Here is a 24,295-nt window from a genome sequence, read left to right as displayed (position 1 = left end):
ATCCCTCGCCCCTTCCACGCCGACCCTCACTGCAAAAAGGTGCCTCTCTGACTCCAGACAGCCGCAGTTTGGGCTTTGGGGGCCTGAAAGGGGCACAGATTTCCCGTTAGTGGCACCACCAGAGAATTCGCATTTTATGCCTTCACGCAACTCGGTTTTAAGCACTCTCACTAGCACAGAGGAACTTGTGGTCCTGCCCTGCAGCCGTTGCAGGGGGACACAGGAACTGCTGCTGAGGACTGGAAGGTGAGCCCGGGCACAGGCAGGGACGGGAGGAAACAGGGTACCTGAATGGCAACACGAGGTGTCTTTTCTCTTTCCCCTTAGCCTTAGCTCTGCAATCACAAAGAGCAATTCATTCGGGTGTGATTCATCCCGCTGTGGTGACAAAGACCCTTCTCCCCTCAAAACCCCCCTGAGCAACATGCACCAAGCGATCAACCAAACCCAATTCCCGAGCATGCCAGAGGGCGATCGCGCTGCAACAGGACTTCCCAACCCGCTGGCATCCAGGGAGCTGGGTACAGAGATAGGGACAGTACTGGTGGCGCTGGAATGGACGGGGAGAAGAGAGAGTGCATGAGCAAGACAGAACAACTGACAGAAAAAGAGCATTTCTTCAGGATGGATGGACTGACAGTATCACAGTAGGATGGATGGAATGGCACTGGCATGAATGGACAGGTAGGGCTTTACCGGGATGAATGGATGGATGGATGGATGAATGGATGGATGGATGGATGGATGGATGGATGGATGGATGGATGGAATGGCACTGGCATGAACGGACAGGTAGATAGAACTGTACTGGGATGGAGGGATGGATGGGTGGATGGATGGATGGATAGATAGATGGTGAGATGGATGCAGTGATGGATGGAAAGAAATGCAACAAGGTGGATGGATGGATGGATGGATGGATGGATAGGATTGTATTGAGATGGACAGATGGACAGCTTGGTGAGAACTGCATTGGGATGGATGGATGGATGGATGGATGGATGGATGGATGGATGGATAGGCAGACAGACAAATATTTTCCTTGAAGCCCCTTGAGCAGAAGGAAACATGTCCTTGCTGGTCACAGGGGAGAATAGACTGAACACAAAGAAGCCCTTCGGGGAGAAGGGGACGGGGTGAATACAGGAAAGCTCTGCCCCCCGTTAAGAAGAGGGCAGGAAGCAGTTAGGCCCTTTCCCTGGGTCCAAACGCCATGCAGGGATTAGTATGCCAACATGCATGTCACATGCATGCACACAGCATGCCCAAAGGGCCTGAGCGAAGCAGGGATTCCATGCCTGGTACCTGAGGTCTTCAGGGTCTTCACTGTTTGGAAGAGACACAGCCAGGAGGATGAACGTGAGGAAGAAACAAACCCACCCAAACAGACATAACCCCCCACGGCCCACGGGAGGTGGCCAGGCCAGGGGAAGGGGCTAATGGCTGCTACCACCCCGGGGAGGACCATCCTGGGCTGATGCTGGGAAGGTTCATTCAGTGCCCACCAGAGGCCAAGGTCCCAGCCTGGCCCTGGCCAGCACTGCGTGGCCGGGTACTAAGGAGACAATGTCCCACAGCTCTTTGCCACTACTCAGGTCCTGCTTCCAGTGGCCAGCCAGCACTCTTCTGCAGTTTTTTTCTGCATCCTCTCCACCTCTGCCCCAACACTGAGCAGCAGCAATGAAGAACAGACTTACAGGGATGGGTTGGGGCTGGGACCATTGTCCTGGACTCACCCATGCCAGACAAATTTACTTATGTAGATGTATTCTCATTCATGGTGCCCTTGGGACTCCACTAGCCCTACCAGCAGGGTGATCACCATCATAGTATATGGGATTTGGCTGTAGAGGGACCACAGGACCTACTTCTCTTTTGCCATGTGACATGGAGGAAGTTTGCAGGTGAGGGTGGGTCCCACAGAAAGCTCCTGGAGCACAGGGCTCGGGCAGCTCTTCCTCCCTTGCAGGCTTCAACTCCACCTTCAGAGCACTCATGTGCTCTATGCTTGCAGAGATGCAGTACTGGGATATGCTGGTGCATGAACCAGTGGCTTCACCCAGGTCCACATACCCTGCTCTCCTGGCTTAAGACTTGGGAATTAATTTGAATTAAGGAAGATTTGGAGCTTAAACCAGATTGGTCTGTATCCCAAATCATGGTCATATTTATGCCTGGACAGTCACATATTAGTGGGATGTGGGGTGACTGGGATGGACTGGGATGAGAGGTGTCCCCCCAAAAAAGCCAACATCCCACCAGCCATGACATTTTGGTACCTTGCTACTGACTTGTATCCATCGTTAAACTTAATCCTGAGTAAGGCACCGAAAAGAGAAAGAGAGAAAAAAAAAAAAAAACAAACAGTAAACCAGTGTCAGGCTTCTCGAAGCAGCCCACCAGCAGCAAGGGACACACGGTCCTGGTGAGTGCAGGGACATCCCTTCCAAAGAGAGGTGGTGGTGCGTCCAAGCCACAGTTCCCTGCTGCAGGGTGCTCCAAGTAACTTGGGGAGTTGCTTCAGCTGTGTGCACCCAGCCTGGATCTCCTACACTGGAACAGTTTGGGGTCAATCTAGATCACGGGTGCTAACAGCTTCCAGGAAATATCTCAGGCTGCTGGAGGGTTTGGGACTCATGGCAGCACCCAGTACATGGCTTTGAACACCTTTTCCTAGCCCTTTTCCTGCTTTTCAGGGTCCTCAGGATGCATTTTTTTTCCTAGCAATTGAATGGCACATTGGAAGGGTTGCAAAAAGGATGGAGGAAACTTGACAGGGGCTCTTTGCGAAATTGTTTTGCTTTTCTTTCCTCAAGACGAAAAGGATCCTGGACTTGCCCGTTTATGCTGATGGAGGCAATGGTCCAGTGTGTGACATCCCTAAGATGTGTGCCCAAATGCTGCGCTTGAGTTAGCAATTTTGGACCCTCCTCATCTGCTTGGACATGGAAGTTATGAACTGTCCACACTGTTCTTCCACAACAGCCAAGGATGGAGACACGCATCCAAAGGCCGAGTCAGATCCTACGTGGGTAAACATCCCTTGGGAGACCCCTCTTTCCTTTGACTTATAGGGGCAACCTAGGAAGACTGGGATCATAGCAAGAGCCTTGCTGAGCTTCCTAGTGCCACGCAGGATAGTGCTGGGATGCGCTTCCCTGCACTTCCTAATTTCTACCTCTCTATGGACACAGCAGCCCTGGAAAGCCACCGTGAGCAGCAACAGTGCCAAGCAAAGGTGTTTGCACCATTGACCAGCCCAGGCTGACCAACAAAGTGCCCAGGCCTGACAGAAGAAGGGAGTCCTGCCTCTCCCAGCCTCCCCTCTTGGGTATCTTCATCACCAAGTTCAACTCCAGTGCTTGGCAATGACCCCAGTTTTGGAGCAAGTGACCCAGGGGGCTAATTAGCGGCAGGCGGAGAGTTGAACCCAGTCAGAGGCGCCTTGGATCCGCTGGGCATGCACGAGAAAAGACATGATCAATAATTCACCGTGACCAGATTGCTTTCGGCTGCGGGGCTCTGTCCTGCCCATGAATATTTCAAGGTCAACAGCTATCAGGTGATGCTTCCTGGGATCTCAGTTTCCAGGTGGTCGGGAACTGTGACGTGCACAGCCCTGTCCCACCCAAATTCTGACAGTCCAGTGGGGTGTCTGCTCTCCCTGAACCACACGGGGAAGTGCCCACCTCTACTGGCCGCAGAGGGAAAGTAAGGGTGTGTTTATATCGGTAAATAAATGGACGAAGGCTCATTCTCTGACCACGACACAGCTTGTGTCTGTAGAGGTGAAGTCCCCCCTCTCCACAGACTGCACCCAGGCTGCTGCTGGGGGGCGGTCCCTGGTCTATCATAACCAAGTCCCTGTGCTATCATAAACCACCCCAGACATATACTGAGCCAAAGCCATGCCAAGGACCACTCTAACGCCCTGACGGATGGGAAGGTGCTGTCCCCTGTGCCTTGGCGTGCTCCATCATATGGATGCTGTGAAGGTTGAGCGGGCTCCTAGCCCGTGAGCCCCGGTGAAACACATAAATCTTGACTTAACAGATCCGGGCCTCCAAGTTTTGACATTTAAGCCTGGAGGTAAGGAAGCGCTCTCTGGAGAGCAAGATTTTGAACGTGCCTCAGCACTGCAGAGGCAGGGTTTCAGGGCCACCATCTGAGCAGAGCTGGTGTGGGTATTTACCTAGTGTGCTGCTCTTCTTCTGCATCGTCTCCAAGGCTAGGGCATTGACAGAGAGAGAGGAAAAAAACACTGTGATATGAAGATGGAAGGCTCTTCCATTGTGTCAGCATTTTGAGAAAAGGGGATGACTCGCTTCAGTACAGGAAGAACTTCAGACCATACCAACACAGCAAATCACTCCATGCATGAGAATCAACAATTGCACTGGGCTGATCCTCCCTCTGCCACTCCTGCCTGTGCCTGCAGGGTCCATGCTTGACCCAAACTGGTCTTCTGTGGCTATTTGGCTGGCTGAGCTCCAGGCTATGGTGGAAGCGAACCGGTCCCCTCCACCCCAACCTCCTTCCTCCCTTCTGCTCAGGGTGAATTTGCTCAGGGAAAAGCTGCGTAGGCTGGAAAAAGCTATGTTGGGTCAGTGCTGTATCTGCTGCCAGGCTGCCTGGAAGGAGGGAAGATGACTTACCAGCTGCTTTTCCCTTGGAAAGTCCTGCCCTCACCCCATCCTGGCTGAGGTTGTAGAGAGGTGGGGGTCAGTCTCTTCGCCCAAGGAACAGGTGATAGGAGAAGAGGAAACAGCCTCAAGTTGTGCCAGGGGAGGTTTAGGATGGATATTAGGAAAAATGTCTTCCCCGAAAGTGTTGTGGAGCACTGGCAGAGGCTGCCCCGGGGCAGTGGTGGAGTCACCATCCCTGGAGGGGTTTAACAGAGGGGCGGCTGTGGTGCTGAGGGACGTGGGTTGGTGGGAGGCTGGCAGTGCTGGGTTGATGGTTGGACTTGATGATGTTAAAGGTCCCTTCCCACCGTAACGATTCTGTGATTCTATGATTCTATTGCAGCGCTGTCCATGAGCAGTGGGCATCAAGCCAGGCTTCAGGTTTTCCAAAGCCCACCAGCTCCCTCCCCAGCACAAACACGAGGCCAATATAATAAGAGCAGTTACCACAGCTTGTAAACTGAGGCCGCATCCTGCAAACAACCTGTGCAGCAACCTCAGGGGGATTCTGCACCGCTCTAAGGGGTCTGAGAACGAAGCTCTGGTGGTTTCAGCAGCACTGGTCCAAGACATTCCTGCTCCCAGCTCTGCTGGAGCTGCTTCCCCTTCCCGAGAGCCACCCTTCAGGTGGATCTGGTTCCTCTGGTACTAGCAGGAGGAGGTGAGACCCTGGAGCACAACCCCCAAAAGCCTTGATGAAGATTTGGAGGCTGGGGCATTGCTCTGCTCCATGGGACGGTGGCAGGGCTGCCCCGGACCGTGCTGGGGCTGGATGGGGCTGCACCTCTGCTAGACCTACCAAAGCCACGTGATCTCTGGGCTGAGCCATCTCAGGGGTGTCTATGTCTGAGTCCCAACAGAGTGACCTGGAGGAAAAGGAGAGCCCCGGGTCTCAAAGCTGGGAGTGGGGTGAAAGGAAGGCACAGCAAGGAAGGAAGATGCCTGAGATGATAGGAAAGGTCATTTGCAAAGCTGGGAGTTAAACCAGGTCCCCATGTCTCGGTACAGACTTTTTAGCAGGGCCTGGTGCAGTAGAACAAGGGGTGATGGCTTTAAACGGAAAGAGGGGAGATCAGACTAGATATTAGGAAGAAATTTTTCACTCTGAGGGCGGTGAGCCCCCGGCGCAGGTTGCCCCGAGAAGCTGTGGCTGCCCCATCCCTGGAGGTGTTCAAGGCCGGGTTGGACGGGGCTGGGAGCAACCTGGGCTGGGGGGAGGTGGCCCTGCCCAGGGCAGGGGGCAGACCAGATGGCCTTTAAAGGTCCCTTCCAACCTAAACCATTCTGTGTCTCCAGGGCTGTAGGCTGGCTTGGCCCATGATCCCTTAGGCTGCTCCTGTGACATCCAAGGCACAGAAAGGGCCATGCCTCCTTAACCCCCCTTCTCCTCTCCGTTCCCTCCCTGCTCCTCTCTGCCTGCTCCTGCACCCAGATCCAGCTGCCTGCACCTTGTCCCAGCTGTCCTGATGCAAACCATCAATCTTCAGTGTAGGATGGATGGTCCAAGGTGTTCCTCAGGCTGGAAGAAGGGTACCCTCGGGTCTGTGATGTTCTCGGCACAGCCGCAGGGAAGGGGAGGGGAGGACGAGGATGAGGATGGTCAGGAGAGGGTCTAATGGGAGCCCTCCCCAGAAGGGAAGGGAAGGGAAGGGAAGGGAAGGGAAGGGAAGGGAAGGGAAGGGAAGGGAAGGGAAGGGAAGGGAAGGGAAGGGAAGGGAAGGGAAGGGAAGGGAAGGGAAGGGAAGGGAAGGGAAGGGAAGGGAAGGGAAGGGAAGGGAAGGGAAGGGAAGGGAAGGGAAGGGAAGGGAAGGGAAGGGAAGGGAAGGGAAGGGAAGGGAAGGGAAGGGAAGGGAAGGGAAGGGAAGGGAAGGGAAGGGAAGGGAAGGGAAGGGAAGGGAAGGGAAGGGAAGGGAAGGGAAGGGAAGGGAAGGGAAGGGAAGGGAAGGGAAGGGAAGGGAAGGGAAGGGAAGGGAAGGGAAGGGAAGGGAAGGGAAGGGAAGGGAAGGGAAGGGAAGGGAAGGGAAGGGAAGGGAAGGGAAGGGAAGGGAAGGGACTAAAACAGCGAATTGTGACTGGCGCTTACAGCTTTTTCTGCCTTTCACTGTCTCAAAGCCCAACCCTCACCAGTGCTCCCATTTGGGCCATTTATTTATGCCATATGAACTTGCCTCCCCTGTCTCATTCCCTCACCCAAAATTTTGTCCAGAAAATGAGAGAATTCACCTTGTGCAAACACCTCCCGTGATGTGAAGTGGTTGCTCTGGGCACGGAGGAGTTACAAGAGCAAATATGGTGTTTCCCTGCAAAGGTGTGTGCCTCCTCCTGACAGCGCAGGGACTGAGCCTGACTGCAAATAACTCTGATATAATCCCCACCGCCGGCACAGGTCTCCAACCCGCGTCTCGCCAGCATCGCTGGCACCTCGATTAGGCTGCAAGAGAACGGCTGAGAAGTGCTTGGCAAGCCCAGCGCTATTTATACATCCCTTGTTGTTGCTGCTGCTCTTCCCATTTCAAGGTCTGTTTGTTTCCCAACCCCCCCTCCCCTCTTCTGCATCCCCTCAGGAAAGGGAATCGGCTGAATAACAAAATAATGTCCCTAATGAGCCAGGGGAGGAGGTAAACAGCTTTGTGATGGAGATGACACTGACAGCAGGCCTGTGGAAATCCAGGGAGATCTTTCCACTGCCTTCATTCCGATTCAAAGCCCCCCCAGGGGGACCCAGAAGATGGAAACAGACTGTGAAGATGCACAGAATTGCAGGCAAAGGGGCTGCCAAGAAGATTTCAAGTCCAACTCCTTCCCCCAGGGGGATCAGCTCGCCCCAAACCCTTCCTCAGATGTGCATCCAGCTTGTACTGAAGCATCTCTGGGGACAGGAGCTGAACTCCCTCCCAGTCAGACCTCAGGTTCCTCTCTCCTCGTCCCTACAGCGTATCTCACTGCCGCCTTGCAGAAATTAGATTTTCGGCTGTTCTGTGCCAAAATGATGAGCAGCTCATCCTGAACCCGACCCGACCCTTGAAGGCAAGGCAGGAGATGGACTTGGCTTCTTTGGTTTGGCCGGGTCCACAGGTTGGTGTGGCAGAGCAGGGCTGCCCCTCTCAGCCCCCCCACCCAGCAGTGGTGCCCACGGGAAGCTGAAGGCATCACGCAGCAGTGCCCCATCCAACGTGTGGACTGATGGCTCCCGCACCTGGGCTCGGCCCAAGTGGCTTTTGGGGGACTCCCAGGCATCCAGCAGCCATGCCAGAGCACTTTGACTGTCCCTCCGTCACCCAGACGTCCCAGATGCATCCACAGCCTGGGGCACGTGCGGGAACAGACGTGCTTCTGGTGTGTCCTGCTCACTGCGTGTGTGCTACAGCCACATACCTCTGCGCTACGAAATCAGAAGTTCAAGGGCACAGTCCCTGCTTTTGAAGCCAAACTGCCTGGCGCGCATTCCACCCACCTCAATGCTTCCCATCCAAAGAAAGGGTTTGGATGGGCAGTCCCTCATCTGCCCTTTGGGACTGGCCCGTGGCTGTTGCACCTCCTGACCCTGCCCGGGGCTGGTTTGGGTCAGCGCTAGGGAGTCAAAGCCTTCTCAGAAACTGTCCTAATAATTTATTAACGTTACGGGCACTTCAGGGGCTTGGCCTGGCACTGTCTAATTAATGAGACGTGACAGAGGTGTTTACCAGTTACGATGTGGCCATAAATTCCCATGATGGAGAATCAATATCTTCACGCCAGTGACGCTTGAGGCACTCGGTGACAGGCTGCATGGGGAGCTGCTGTGAGAAACGAGTTCCCCAGAAGAGCCATGCGTAGGAACAACCCCCCTCATGTGCTTTCCACCATCACCGCACCCATGCGAGTTGAGGAGTCCCCCCTAGAATGCTCCTTCCTTTGGTTGAGCTGCTCCCAGAGGCATTGACTTGGCCTCTGGTTTTTACCTGAACTGCTTTTCGCAGCTCCTCCCCAAACTCTTTCTGGCACACAGTGGGTAACAACTCACGGCACCGCACCGCAGGAAAAGCCACTGCAAACAGAAATCAGATCCTCATGCACATCGACAGGAGCGCTTCCCCGTGCGCTGGACGTGGCTGATCTCTGGTTCTGGGGACAGCTGGGCCTGACGTGTGGTGGGACCTGGAGAAGGCCCTCAAAGGCGAGGTGGTACCTCCTGCAGCCTCACCCCAAGGCCCTTTCTCCATCCCAGCACCCCTCCTGAGCATCCTTTCCAAGGACGCTTTTCCAGCTGCTCCATCACTTCTCCCCACCAGCTCTCCTGCAGCCACGGACGGGGAATCCAGGGGCAATGCTTGTGGGACCTCCACAGGGACAAGGCAGGAGCAACACAGCACTGCAAACCCCACTGCCACCGGCCCCACTGGGTGCTGACCGGCTCCCTACCTCGTGTTGAGGGATCCCTGGCTAAGGGTGTCCCCCTCTCCCAGAAGTTCATCTTCACTGTGGTAATACATCTCGTCCTCTTCCATCCTGCGTGGGCGGTGACACGGAAAACATCAGCTCTTGCCCTCCTCGGTATTGGTAACGGTAGTGGTGGTGGCATTAATGACCAACCCTTGGGGTTGGCAGAGGTGAGTGCAGGACAGCAAGACACAGCCAAGCCCGACAGCCCCCTGCGCTCACAATGACCTGCTGTGGGACGAGACTCCAAACCAGAGGACACAGGGAAGCTCCCTGGGACAAAAGCAGCAGGTGAAACCAGTTTTAGTACAATTGCCCACGTGCAAACTTAAGCTTGGGACAGTGGGATTAACATGCCTTGCTTTTTTGGTGCGTCCATTGAGGGATGCTCCTCCCTGTCCTACACGGTGTATCAGCTTGCTTACGGCGCAGGACCGCACAGCCCTCTCCTGTGGGCCGGGAAGCAAGGGCAAGGGGCTGTAGTGGTTCTCTTGGCAGCACAGGGGACAACGGGCAGCGCTCGGCCACGCTCGGCATAAGCCATATGTACAAAGGGATTTTTTTTCAAAAGCATTGTGGATCTGAAGGAGAAACTGAAGCCAAATATCAAGAGATTTTCACAGCATCCCAGACTGGTGGGGGCTGGAGGGGCCCTCTGGAGCTCCCCCAGTCCCACCCCCCGCCAGAGCAGGGGCACCTCCAGCAGTGGCACAGGACACCTCCAGGCGGGTTTGGAATGGCTCCAGAGGGGGAGACTCCCCCCCTCTCTGGGCAGCTGTGCCACTGCTCTGCCACCCGCACAGGAGAGAAGTCCCTCCTCAGGTTGACATGGAACTGCCCATGGTCACCTTTGTGCCCGTTCCCTCTTGTCCTGTCACTGGGCACCACTCAAAATACACTGTTCCCATCCCCCCGGCACCCTCCCTTTGGGGATTGATAAGCATTGATAAGATCCCCCTCAGCCTTCACTTCTCCAGACTAAAAGCCCCGAGTCCCTCAGCCTTTCCTCATCAGAAAGACGCTCCAGTCCCCTCATCATCTCCGTAGCCCTTTGCTGGACCCTCTCCAGCAGTTCCCTGTCCTTCTTGACCCGGGGAGCCCCGAACTGGACACAGTGCTCCAGATGTGGCCTCCCCGGGGCAGAGCAGAGGGGGGGGATGACCTCCCTCGCCCTGCTGGCCACACTCTGCTTGATGCCCCCCAGGATGCCATTGGCCTTCTTGGCCACCAGGGCACATTGCTGGCTCGTGGGCATCCTGTTGTCCCAACTGTGACCACGGGGAACCACTCTCCCACCTGCTAAGCTCTGCCAACCCCGGCGGGGAAGCGCAGGGCAAGCATCAGCACCACGGTACCATTTGCAGGTGCCGCAGCAGTATGTAACCTCCACGTGGACCCGCTGCCTGTTTATGAAGTGCTGTGTTTACTTCAGCTCTCCAACAGGAAGGATTTTCCACCAACTATTTGCAAACCAACCTCAAAAAGTCCTTCCGCCGCACGCAGCCAGCACGGCTCAGACACCAGGCAGCTCCGTGCCTGGCCGGCGTCTCCCAGGCTAGATGTGGCTGTCCTCACCCTCCAGCTGAGCTGGTCACCTTAGATTTACTTTACAGTCCCCGGAGACCTAATCCAGAGCCTCAACTCATCCGACCACAGGTGATGCATCAGCCACACGGCGTTAATTACACCTCCGGTGAGAGTAAAGTCATGCTCGCATCACACTCCGAAGTCCGTGTGGCGCAGGCAAGACGCTGATTTCCCGACATACGGGGCTGGCGGACAGAGAGAAACCCACTCCATCCGCCTTTAAAATCCTTCGGCATCTTCCCAGTTCAGCCACATCACGGTCCGCTGAGCCGGGAAACGAACCCGCGCTTCCAATTTGCTTGAAAATTCACAGGTTTCAGCCCAATTCACACAGTTAATTAACTGCCTAGGAGTGATGTGAGCAACTGGAGATGTCTTCTCTCCATCTCGCACCGTGGGGAAAAAGAAATTTTGCCCTTATATGGCCGCAATAAAGTGCTAAACCCAGACAGAAAGCAAATGCTACTGAATTGCACAAACCCAGCGTGGGGGGTGTACAGCCGCCACAGCGCCTGTGATGGAAATGCTACTAAAAAAGCAGCCGACTCCTAGGAGTATGTTTGGATTCATATAGAATCATTGAGTGGTTTGGGTTGGGAGGGACCTTAAACACCATCCAGTCCACCCCCCTGCCCTGGGCAGGGCCACCTCCCCCCAGCCCAGGTTGCTCCCAGCCCCGTCCAACCCGGCCTTGAACACCTCCAGGGATGGGGCAGCCACAGCTTCTCGGGGCACCCTGCGCCAGGGGCCCACCGCCCCCACAGGAAACAATTTCTTCACAATATCTAATCTAAATCTTCTCTCTTTCAGTGTAAAACCGTTCCCCCTCATCCTATCACTACATGCCCCAGTAAAAATCCCTCCCCAGCTCTCCTGGAGCCCCTTTAGGGACTGGAAGGGGGTCTAAGGTTTTCCCAGAAGCTTCGCTTCTCCAGGCTGAACTACCCCAACTCTCTCAGCCTGTCTTCATAGGAGAGGTGCCCCAGCCCTTAGATCATCTTTGTGGCCCTCCTCTGGACCCGCTCCAACAGGTCCATGTCTCTCCTGTGCTGAGGGCCCCAGAGCTGGATGCAGTACTCCAGGTGGGGTCTCCTGAGAGTGGAGTAGAGGGGCAGAATCCCCTCCCTTGACCTGCTGGCCACACTTCTGATGCAGCCCAGGGTACGGTTGGCCTTCTGGGCTGCGATCGCACACTCTGGCTCATGTTGAGCTTCTCGTCAATCAGCACCCCCAGGGCCTTCTCCTCAGGGCGGCTCTCCAGCCATTCCCCGCCCAGCCTGGAGCTGGGCTTGGGATTGCCCCGGCCCAGATGTAGGACCTTGCACTTGGCCTTGCTGAACTGCATGAGGTTCTCCAGCCTAGGCTCCCTTGTGGGTTTGGAAACACAAGGGCTCTCCATCTTTGGGACTGTAGCCCTCGGACAAGGGCTGTCCTCTTCCCTGGAGTGCGGTGGGTGACCTGAGGAGCTGGCTCTGCCCGGGCTGTCGGCACTCTCTGCCTGTCCCACTCATAGAGTCTCTCACCTCTACCAGTTTATCTCTTTCCACGAGACTTTTAGCAAGTTCAGGACTTTGATGTCTCCACTCTTCCAACTGAAAGAGGCCGATGGGTTCGATAGTCTCTACTGGAACTCTAGAGGTTCCAGTCTCTACTGGAGTGGAGACTGATGGACAAAATCACTACGGTGGACAACACAACTGCACAAACTACGTAAATCTGCCTGAAAATCTGGTTTAGCAACCCGTGCACCCAATATATTTATACACAAGTGATTTTACAACTTGCAAAGCTCTGTTGTCTGATGAGCTGGGCGAGGATTTGAGCACGGGGTTCGGAGCACCCATGATGGGGTGGGCTGAATCTGGCCCAGCATCACAGGGTCGTCAGTGTCCATCCGTGCCTTGGCCTCGTGGCTGCACAGGAGGTGGTGAAGGGGCTGCTTCTCCCAGCAGGGACTGAGCCCTGAGCACCCATAAGCCACAGCTCATGGTAGAACTGGTCCCAGCTTGCACTTCATCCCAACGGACAGCCAACTGCTGTGTCCTCAGTCCTGAGCCCTCTCCACCTGTCCCAGTCACCAGGCTGGATTTGCAACTGGTTGCAGTGGCTTTGTGTCAAGAAACAGGAGGATGCAGTCCCTGGGCTTGTTTTCATCCAGTGTCAGGTCCCATGAGGTTAGAAAGACACACGGGTGATGCTAAGGATCCTTAAATGAATAGAGAGCTGGTAACAGCATCCCTTAGAAGAACTGGAGGTGTCCCCACCTGCCACCACAAGGTGAGGGGACCCTCAGATAATCCAAACAAGTCTCACCTGCCCAGGCACCGCCTTCGGTATGGGGTTTCATTTAAGCCTGGTGAGGTACAGACCGCTGTAGAGGGGGTTTGAAAATGCCTTTGAGACACTTAAGTGATTGTTTGAGGGTCAATACTGCAAGGGGGTTCCAGGGCTCATTCCCTCCTCCGTGCCACAGTGTGCCTGGTTTCTTCTCCAGCCTCTGCTGTGCCAGCTGCCTTGCCATGGGATGTGCACACTCATGATGCCCCTCAACACACGGACACTGGTCAGGGGCACTGTCACTGTCACCTTCCACCCCAGAAGCATCCACACAGGTGCGGTTTTGTGGCCCACATGCCCTCCTACCCCTGCCCCTTGCTGCAGATACACTTGCTCCTCGGCACACATCCAGCTCAATTCTGGGAGAATCATGAGCTCCATTGAGATGCAAGACCCCACACGTGGCTCTACCCCATACGTGGCTCTAATCCCATCTACTATGAGCCCTGACAAACAGTCAGACCCTTAATCCTTACTGAACCTGTACTTAATTACATTTGCTCTCCAGCATCTGCCGCGTGCTACAAACCTCAGCGCTTGTTGGAAGGTTCAGCTCTGTGCTGGACAGGCATGGTGGAGCACCAGGGACCTGCTGGCCCCTCCATGCCTTGAGCTGTGATAATGGGTCTTCTGACGGCCAGGAGATGTGATGCACCTTAGAGGAGCACTGGGGCAATGCTACCCTTTCATGACAAGCCAAGCCCTCCCCATCCCTGCTGCCATCACACATCTCCAAGTGCTGAGCATCACATTACCTTCTGAAGCTCCTCTCTGCGGACTGCTGGTTGGATTTGCCTGGAGAGACATCCGAGCCCTGCCGGTGGCCAGAGAGGAGGCTGTCTGTCTCTAAGGGGTACCTGCCATCCCCCTCTGAGTGGACGCTGGGGGTCTCCAGGAACTCCTTGTCGTTCCATGTGCCCACTGTCCCGTCCAGAGCCTGGTACCTGATCTCTATGGAGATGCTGGTCTGCAACACACAAGAAAGACACCATCAGCCCCCAAGGGCAGCACAGGGAGGGAGGGAGGAAGGAAGGCCTTGTGAAATCTGAAAGGCAGGAAGAGCTTTTGCATCAGCTGGCTTGATCTCTGAGCCTTACTGACCCCGAAGTCTCCTCTTTCCAAGTACCTGAGACAGTTGGAGAGCAGGTCTTTGGATTCAGGAGGCGTTCTGACCCCGCTCACGCATGGTGGTGCAGCCTCCCTCCGGCTCAGGGACCTGATTCACTTGGAGCTGCTTGTGCGTCCCAGACCAGCTACGTCAGATATGAGAGACGCCAAAAGCCCTGAACAGCAGACAAACCCTTCAAGCAGCTGAAGGCACCACCAGCAGATGAAGCCAAGTCGTGTTGGTGGGTTTTTCTCTCTGGTGCATCAACTCTTTAAGAACCTGTGCCCTGCCATTAAGTGCTGGGCTGCCAAGCCCCATGGATGCACGGTGCCTTGCTCCTGCCTGGCCCCATCCCACCCCCGGGCAGGGCTGGGCAAGGGATGGACATCCCCAGGATGTTTGGGCAGATCCTGGTTTGGGGAGGGGGTCTCCCAGCCTGGCCATGACCAGCCCAGTGGGGGCTCGGGGATGGGAAGGGACCTGGTACTGGGTCTGTCCAAGCTTGAGCTAAAGCTCCTTCTGGATGAACCGAGTAAGAGTAAGGTCCTCTCCATCTTCTACGTGGTCATCCCCCGCCCACACCCCCAAAATTGCAACAGGCTGCTGCGGCAAATTCAGGGTTGGACCTCTTGAACACTTCCCCAAAAAATCTTTCTCTGGATTTAAAATGCAATCAAGTATGTAAGAGGTCATCTCACTGCAAGGAACTGCTGGCACCACCTCTGCCCTGATGTCCAAAGGCCTTCTAAAATCACAGCTTTGGACAAAGCAGCCAGAAAAATCACTCTCCTGAAAACGTACCTGATTTTGAAAGGCAAAGAGCTGCTACAAGGATCAAAGCAAAAGCAAAAACCCTTCTCCACCTCCACTCTACTTCCACGGAGAAATTTGAAGTTAGATTCCGTGCAAAGGCAATTGATTTTAGACATGAGGACCAAAGGGAAAGGCTAACAGACCGGAGCGAGAAGATTTATTAGGAAATCTTCCTTTTTTCATCTGCGTGTTTTGAGAGGAGGTGCGGCACCCTGACTTGCTCCAACCACAGCTTGTCACAGGGATGATATGAAAGTCTGGAAAATACAAGACGTGGCCTGGAAGGCTTCTGGGCACGTAGCAAATGAGAGCGAAGGGGTGACTCAGACCCAGCGGGAAACAGAGCTTTGTGGAAGGTTTTGACTGATTTTCGTTCTTCGTAGGGCAAAATACGAGTTGGAGTCAATCAAACTGATTTGCCACACTGTGCTGACCTCACCAAGCTGTTTCGGATTGTTTAAAAAAACAAATGCAGAGGAGAGACAAAGATTCATGTTGAAACATAAACCTTTCACGTTTTTCAAACCACCTCAATGCTGTTGTGAAACATTTGATTTTGAGATCTCATTTTTAAACTGTATTTAAAGGTGTGAAAATCCTTTAAAATAAATGAAAAATTATAGGTGTAATAAACTGAAAGATTTTGGTTTGGGCTGAATAAAATCATCACTTGTCTGAAGGGAAATTAGTAGGTGTAAGCTGAAACCAGAAGAAATTCACACTGGAAACAAAACTCTCAATTTAACAGTAACGAAAATTAATGAGCGGAATGATTCACTGGAGGGCTGGTGGATTGCTCCGTCACTGGGCATTTTAAAATCATATTTATTTGGTTGGTTTTTTTCACCGCTTGAGATAACACAGAATTCTGAGACATCCCTGAGCCCCTCTTGTAGGAAGCCGGGGGACACGATCGGAATATCCCTCCTGGCTTGACAATTCCTGGCTCTTTTAACGTCTTTGCTCAGGCAACTCAATAACGCTGTTGGGGCTGGCTGGAAGCTGCCAGCGACGTTTTGCAGTCAGCCCAGAGAAAGGAAAACAATTTTCAACCTATCCTTTGCGTTTCATTACAGAAAGGCGATGGTATGTCTGGAAAGTGCTTTCCAAGAAATGACGGCAGTGCAGATGCGCCTCTCCCTTCACGCAGGGTTGGGGGCTGGTGAAGCTGGACACCCTTCAGACCTGTCGTGGTTTCGGCTGGGAGGGGGCTGACTCTCCTGCGGGCAGCCGGGGCGGTGCTGCGCTTTGGGTTTGGGATGAGAACAGCGCCGATGGCACACCGGCGGGTTTGGCTGTCGCTGAGCTCTCAGGGCCGTTCCTGCTCCTCACACCGCCCCACCGGCGATGGGCCGGGGGGCACGAGGAGCTGGGGGGGGACACGGCCGGTTCAGCCGACCCCAGCGGAGCACGGGGCTGTGCCATGCCGTGGGATGTCACGCTCGGGGTACGGAGCTGGGGAAGGGGAAGGGGAAGGACGGGGGGAGGTTGGGAGCGATGGCGTTTGTCTGCCTGAGTCACCGTTAGGCGCGATGGAGCCCGGCTGTCCCGGGGATGGCTGAGCACCCCCTGCCGTGGGGAGCGGGGAAGGAATGCCGTGCGCTGCTTTGCTTGGGCACGGCTTTTGCTCTACCTATTAAACTGTCTCTATCTCAACCCACGAGTTTTTCCTCCTTTTTACTCTTCCAGTTCTCTCCCCCATCCCACCTGGGGGGTGAGTGAGTGGTTGCACGGTCCTAGTTTCTGGCTGGGGTTAAACCATGACAACACCGAAGCGTGGCCACCCCAGGCTGGGTTTGGAGGTGGGATGGTAGGACCTCAGTGAGCACAGTCTGCAGGAGGCATCCCTGGTGCCAGCCCGGCATCTTGCAGAAACAGAGCTGTGCTGCATTACAGCACCTCCAGGATCTGTGCCGTGCTTGCCCACCGCCCTTCTGGAGATAATGCACTGCCAGATCTTGTTCAGGTGCCTTTGCAGAGGAAACATGCCTTTAAAATCACAGGTTTTAAGGAGCTAAGAGAGGCAAGGTTTGCCAAGAGGGGACATACGGAGATTGCTTTATTTCCTAATCCTGGAGGTGATTTTTCCAACCCTCGTGTGTGATTTGTCTTTGAGTTTGCTCAACACGAGGAACATGTTGCTTCTGAGCAAAACCTTTTTCTTCACATCTCAAAGGATGTAGAGTGCAGACAGCTGCTTATCCCATCTCAGCTGATGGGCAGTGGCTTTCCATAGAATTATAGCATTGTTTGGGTGGGAAGGGACCTTGAAGACCATCCAGTTCCAACCACCTGCCCTGGGCAGGGCCACCTCCCCCCAGCCCAGGTTGCTCCCAGCCCCGTCCAACCCGGCCTTGAACACCTCCAGGGATGGGGCAGCCACAGCTTCTCGGGGCAACCTGTTCCAGTGCCTTACCCATCCACCTCTGCCTCCTCAATATGTTTGATCATTTTTCAGTCCCCTTCTCCTCTTGCAACAGCCCTCACTGGCTGTGGTCCACTGCTATGACTACTAAAAACCCCAGCATCTTTGAGGCTGGGAGAAAGCGGGTCACCTCTCCAGGAGGGCTGACTCTGCTGCCCATCAGCAGCTATTCCATGTTTATATTTCCACTAACATTTCTCCATGCAAAACATCCCAGGGTTGCCCTCTGGATTCTCTCTTCTCGAGGCTCCCCCAGTCCAAATTTATCCACTTGCTGGAGCAAAGGCTGGGAGAGGGTGGTTTGGGGAGGGACTTTATGAAGCTGAGTTGTTTCTGTGCCCCTGAAGCTGCAGTGGATACTGCGGGGGAGAAGGGATCCCAAATCCTGCTGAAAGCCCAACATGCAAATGCATTCCCTCACCTCCCAGCTCCAGTTTGAACTGGGGTGACCTCGCGCTAAAGACAGTGCCCCAGAAATGTAGGGGAAATACAGGGACGTGGCATTTCTGCTCAAAGCAAGCTCCAGAGATGCGGGATGTGCTCCTGTGCATCCATATGGCTCGCAGCGGGCAGAACATAGAATCACAGACTGATTTGGGTTGGAAAGCAACTGTAACACCCCAAACATCTCCCCCAGCCTACCCTAGAGCGCTGGTTACCTCCTTGGGCAGCCCCTGGATGTAGAATCATAGAATGGTTTAGGTTGGAAAGGACCTTGAAGATCATGGAGTTCCAACCCCCTGCCAGAGGCAGGGACACCTCCCCCCAGCCCAGGTTGCCCAAGGCCACGTCCAGCCTGGCCTTGAACACCTCCAGGGATGGGGCCTCAACAGCCTCTCTGGGCAACCTGTGCCAGTGCCTCACCACCCTCACAGGGAAAAACTTCTTCCTAATGTTCAAACTGAACCTGCTCTCTTCCAGTTTAAAGCCATTCCCCCTCCTCCTATCACTATATGCCCCAGTAAAATGTCCTTCCCCGGCTCTCCTGTAGGCCCCTTTAGGGACTGGAAGGCCTCAAGAAGGTCTCCCTGGAGCCTTCTCTTCTCCAGGCTGAACAGCCCCAGCTCTCTCAGCCTCTCCTCATAGGAGAGGTGCTCCAGCCCTCAGATCATCCTCGTGGCTCTCCTCTGGACACGCTCCAGCAGGTCCATGTCCTTCTTCTGTTGGGGACTCCCAAGCAGGAGGCAGTACTCCAGGTGGGGTCTCACGAGGTGTGATGTACGTGGGGGTTTTATTGTCTTACCCAAGGGAGACCTATGCTCCAGGAAAGTCTGCCTTGCCCAGGCTGCCCCAGTTTTGTTGCAATAGACAACAGTCAGTATTTATGTTTTCCGGAGCACTGGGTGGATACCAACCCAAAGAACTCCAGCGGACCTGCCACGACACAGAGGAGATGTAGACATGAGGTCCTCAGAGGGGAGGTGGTGAGCACAGGTTATCTGGCACATCAGGCACGGGCTGGGGAAGGTCGTTTCTCCTCCAGGTGCCTCCAGTTAGAAGCCCAAAGCTAATAAAGAGGCGAAGGGTAGCAGACCACTTGCTTTGACCTACAGTGCAGCTACACCGAGCTCCTGGCCAGGCTGCAAGGCACCAGTCAAAGCTGGTACTGCCCCAGGTTAGTGCGTTCTAAAAATTTCATTGTTATTGACATCAAGAAGTTGTATGTATTTAATTTTCATCCATTGATCTTCCTCTGTCTTCCCCCCCCCCCCCCCGTGGTGCTGAAGTGTCTTAAGAATATGGGATTTTCTTTCCTTTGGAGCGCCCCGTGGACTTTAATCAGGCGAATTCTCAGTCTAATAAACTAAGAGAACCATTTTCTCCAACACTAAAATTATTGTTGCACCCTGGGTCTGCAGCCCCTCCATCTTTTCTCCCTCCTCTGGACTGTGTTCCTTGTACTTTTATTGGTTTCATTCCCTCTGCCCCCACAGAAGTCACCTCCTGTCTCCTCCTAATGAAACCATTCGTCTTTTCATTGCTAATTGCTTGTTGTTAGCACAGAGGGTTGCATGCAATTGCACTTTTCCTTTACGCTGAGTGTAGGAAGCAGCTTAAAAAGGAATAAGAAGGGGGGGGGGGGGAGCTGAGTTTTTATCTTTTAATTAAAACACCGGGGTTTTGATACCCCAGAAGATCAGAAGGAGCCGTGTTTCCAAGCGTGTTATAAAACTCAGTCTCCATGGGAAACGGCTCCCATGCGATGCGTTAACCAGACAGAAACACACGGCAGCTGCTCTGCAGCCAGGGAGCCTTTTCCTCGGCGTCGGGGGCTCTGCGTGAGGGGCGCAGACCCCGACCGGGCTGCTATTGCTTGTCCTGATTTGCCCCAGAGGGGTCTAAAAGGTGCTGCACGAGGTATTCTCATGCGCTACAGGGGTCAGGAGAAAAAAAAAAAAAAAGGCAGCGTTGAGGTCAGAAAAAAATAATGTAGATGTCGAGCATTTCAAGCGCCCAGTGCTACCAGTATGGATTAAAGCTGATCCACTGGTGGCTGGGGCAGAGCCAGCATGGCATTGCTCAGGGGCAGGAGGAGAGCACTGGGAGCAGAGCTCAGCGTGGCACTGTGGTCACAGCATCTCTACGGGGATCTGAGGACCGCGCGGTGCTCTGAGCTGCTGCGGGTCTCCAGCAGCGGGGCGCTTGCAGGCTGTCGCTATTTCTGAGCTGTGCCCGAGCCACGGCTCCCTGTCTGGGTGCAGGTTAAACCCGGTCCCTTCCTGCTTTGCCCCCATCCGTCGCTTCTCACAGCATGCAGAACAGCCAGCCCTTGCTGCGCACCCTCAGTCCTTCAGACCAAGAATAACGGGGTGAAGGAAAGGTGGATTCAGGGGATTCAGGTGCGTAACAGAGTTGGGGGGGTCAGCCTGGAGAAGAGAAGGCTCCGCGCAGACCTCCGAGCCCCTTCCAGTGCCTAAAGGGGCTCCAGGAGAGCTGGGGAGGGACTCTGGGTCAGGGACGGGAGCCGTGGGACGAGGGGGAACGGTTGGACACTGACAGAGGGGAGATTGAGATGAGATCTGAGGAAGAAATTCTTTCCTGTGGGGGTGGTGAGCCCCTGGTGCAGGTTGCCCCGAGAAGCTGTGGCTGCCCCATCCCTGGAGGTGTTCAAGGCCGGGTTGGATGGGGCTGGGAGCAACCTGGGCTGGGGGAAGGTGTCCCTGCCCAGGGCAGGGGGGTGGACTGGATGATCTTTTAGGTCCCTTCCCACCCAAACCATTCTGTGACTCTATGATGACACAGACTTATCTGTTCCCAGAGAAATACCGACAGATGGACCAATGACTGAAGGGCAGCAGTGGCTGCTTATCCCTCAGGACCTACCTGAATGGCTGAATTATTGTCGTCTATGAGCGTGTCCGTCACCTCTACCTGCCCTTCCTCCACCACTTTTTGCAGGACCATCCGGAAGGTGCCAATGAGCCTATGGAGCAAAGAAGAGAACAGTCGGGTGAGCTGTGGTGAGCACCCACTACCTTTTAATGGGAAAGGGCTTTGCTGGCCAAGTTGCCAGAGTTTGTGTGGCTGTTTTTGCTTCCCATTTGCCTTAAGAGGAGGTAGACATGACACGCAGGATCAGAGCATGGCCGAGGACTCTGGCAGCTGCAGCCAGTGACCCCAGCTCAGCGGAGATGGTGAGCAAAGGAGAAGCCATTTCAAGATGACACTGCTGGGATACGTAGAGAAGGAGACCTTAGGAACCACCAGTCTTTTATTACTGGGATGCAACTAAAGGAACCCAAACTGACCTTTTCCATCCTGAATGTCTGCAGTTATATCTGTGCTAGCAAATTGAACAAGGCAAGAACCAGGGCACTGTCCCTCACTCATCTGCACTAGGACTGCACAGGCCACGGCATGGGGAGGTCCCAGGTCACCATGCCTGGCCCCAACCCATCCACCTAGGAGGGGTTATCCTGGGGCAGAGCATCCCTGGAGGAATTTGGATGTGCTTGGTTGTGTGTAGGATGAGTTGAACATCCCAGCCCAGATGGGTTGGCACAGGGTTGGAGAACAGGGATCATGTTGGTTAGTTTACTTGGATGGACATAGCCTGAAGGAGCGGCACTTGAGTCTGAAAGCTGCTCAGAGGAGAAGACTGAGTCCCTTCTGCTAAGGGAGGTCTAATCATAACTGATGCCTGAAGGCTCGTGTCCTTGTCCCAGCCCTCTCCCAGCCTGCTAGCTATCTTCCAGCAGCGCAGCAGAGACTCAGGGAGGTTAGGCTGTCTACATGTCTACATCCTGGGGGCTTCCACGCTCCAACTGGAGAAACCCAAGAGCCACCCGGTGTGAGGTCACACTGACCCAGCTTTGAGCACAAGGCTGGACTGGAGATCTGAAATGCCTTCCAGTCTGAATTATCTTGTCATCGTTTGGTATGATCCTATGATCCTTCATCATACAATAACATCACCTGTAGTGTGTGGGGAGAGCTGCATGCCAGTGTTCAGTCCCTGTGTGGTTGTCACACCTGCCACAGTTGGTGACAGCTTCACCTGAGCCAGGACAACATGTCCCAGAGCCAGAAGGGCTTCTTAGAATCATAGAACCATGCAGTTGTTGAGGTTGGAAGGGACCTTTAAGATCATCAAGTCCAACCATTAACCTGCCCTGACAAAACCACTTCTAAACCATGTCCCCAAGCACCATGTCCACCTTTTCTTTACACTCCTCCAGGGATGGCGACTCCACCCCCTCCCTGGGCAGCCCCTTCCAATGTTTGATAACCCTTTCAGTGAAAAAAATTTTCCTAATGCCCAATCTAAACCTCACCTGGCATAGCTTGAACCCATTTCCTCTCATCCTATCACTTGTCACCAGGGAGAAGAGGTCAGCCCCCACCGCTCTACAACCTCCTTTCAGGTAGTTGTAGAGAGTGATAAGGTCTCCCCCCAGGGAGACATTTACAGTAGGCATGGAGTGATGGTTTAACACATTATTTCCTCCTTCCGGGGTTGTTTCCACTCTTGTGCTGGGTGCTGTTGGTCTGACAGCAGAGCACTCCCATCTCTCCTTCAGTGGAAAACCCCAACCCCACCACTGCACCGAGCAGACCTGCGTGTCCTGACCCCACCATGGGCTGAGACAAACGCTGAGGTGAGGGTGTATAACACCGTCCAACCACCATGGCCATCTCTCCCCTGAGCATCTGATCACCTCCTAAACTCCCGCAAGATGAGTTGGATGAAGGCATCTAATTGCTCTTAGCGGCTCTTGTCTGGGCTTGCTGCAGCCTGCTGCTGTCACAGCCGGGCAGCGCAGCACCATGTGTGCTAAAAGCAGCCCCGTTCGTTAAATTACAGGTCCAAAGAGATACCACAGAGAGCGGACAAGCCTGGCGCTCTCTAATAAAAGTCATTACTTATTTGGCAGCTCATGGCTTGTCAAGGAGCCGTGGCTTTTATGTTCTTCATGTTCTGCTGTTGCGCCAGAGGGACCTTCCCAGCCTGAGACGAGCCAGCTATGGATCAACAAGTGACTCCCGACATGGAAAAAGCCCCGAAACAGTGAATGCGGAGCTGTCTGCCTTGCATGTCATCTCCAGCGCCGTGATCCCAGATGACAGCGACGATATTACACAGCACACCAGGAATATGTCTGCAGCGCTCTGTGGACTGGGGCCGGCGAGAAAGCTGCTGCTGATTAAACTTCTTCCTTGCGAGCCTTGAGGCGTCGCCTATTGCCGTGTGGATTTAGCGAGACGTGATTTCAGAGAGGGAGATGAGAACTCCCTGAACTGTGCGGTGGGATGTTGAGGGGCTCCTCTCCTGCCTCTGCCCCTGTGGAAGCCGAGCACCCGATGCTGTGCAGACCCGAGATAAATTCAGGGTTTGCTCTGGGTCAGACTATGGCAGAGCTGAGGATGGAATCCTGGCCGATGGCATCCTGGGCTGCACAGGGAAGAGTGTGGCCAGTAGGTCGAGGGAGGTCATTCTCCCCCTCTGCTGTGCACTGGTGAGGCCACAACTGGAATACTGTGTCCAGTTTTGGGCTCCCCAGTTCAAGAGGGACAGGGAACTGCTGGAGCGAGTCCAGCGAAGGGCAACTAAGATGATGGAGGGATCGGAGCATCTCCCGTATGAGGAAAGGCTGAGAGCGCTGGGACTCTTTAGCCTGGAGAAGAGAAGGCTGAGGGGAGACCTTCTTATGGCGTACAAGTATCTAAAGGGTGGGTTGAAGGAGGATGGAGCCGGGCTCTTTTCAATGGTTCCCAGTGACAGGACGAGGGGCAATGGGCACAAGTTGGAACACGGGAAGCTCCGTTCAAATACACGGAAACACTTCTTTCCGGTTCGGGTGGCAGAGCACGGGCACAGCTGCCCAGGGAGGGGGGGAGTGCCCTTCTCTGGAGAGTTTCCAGACCCGCCTGGATGCAGTCCTGAGGGATGTGCTCCGGGCAGTCCTGCTGTGGCAGGGGAGTGGGGCTGGGTGATCTCGAGAGGTCCCTTCCAACTCTGAAACTCCGTGATTCATGGCGTTTGTCTTTCCCAGCTCTCCAGCCGTCCCCTCGTGCTCTGAGGCACAACGCTGGATGGAAGGGCAGGGTCTGCTCAGCCCTGCTCAGCTCCCTGGGGTCTCCGCTGGCTTTGGGGTTTGATTTGCCCAAGTCCTGCCTCTGCCAACCCTATTTTGTTTGGTTTTTTTTGTTCCCCACCCAAATGGCCTTTCTTCATACGGGTCCCCTTGTCCCCTTGTGCCCACACCTGGGTGCGTGGGGATCAGATGCTACTGCCATGGGTGTTTCTCTGAGCAAAGTAATCAAACTGTGCTGTGCAGTTATCCCACTGTACATCACTCATCATTTATAATAATAAACTACCCGAGGAAATTAATAAACTACCTGAGGAAAACAGAAAAATGACCTTACGGTTGCTCATCTGCTTATCTAGCTCCCTCTGGCTTGCAGCAGCAGTGGGGA

General features: G+C 54.4%; 1 protein-coding gene across 3 annotated transcripts in view; it reads right to left on the bottom strand.

Moving 5' to 3' along the window:
- OTOF (otoferlin) overlaps positions 1–24,295 on the bottom strand; it is a gene marked incomplete at both ends in the record, with an annotated part of 118,536 nt that overhangs the window by 55,677 nt on the left and 38,564 nt on the right. For 2 of the 3 annotated variants that reach the window (XM_082481597.1, XM_082481598.1), the window contains 2 exons: positions 13,784–13,995; positions 20,699–20,798. In XM_082481597.1, the coding sequence (XP_082337723.1) occupies positions 13,784–13,995; positions 20,699–20,798 (312 nt within the window). Of the gene's footprint in view, positions 1–287; positions 336–1,305; positions 1,327–9,086; positions 9,174–13,783; positions 13,996–20,698; positions 20,799–24,295 lie in introns of all 3 variants that reach the window. The other variant, XM_082481596.1, reaches the window with a different exon arrangement.

The sequence above is a fragment of the Vanellus vanellus genome (assembly GCF_965231255.1).
Source record: "Vanellus vanellus genome assembly, chromosome: 3".
In the NCBI taxonomy this organism is placed as follows: domain Eukaryota; kingdom Metazoa; phylum Chordata; class Aves; order Charadriiformes; family Charadriidae; genus Vanellus; species Vanellus vanellus.
This window is presented reverse-complemented; position numbering and strand designations above follow the sequence as displayed.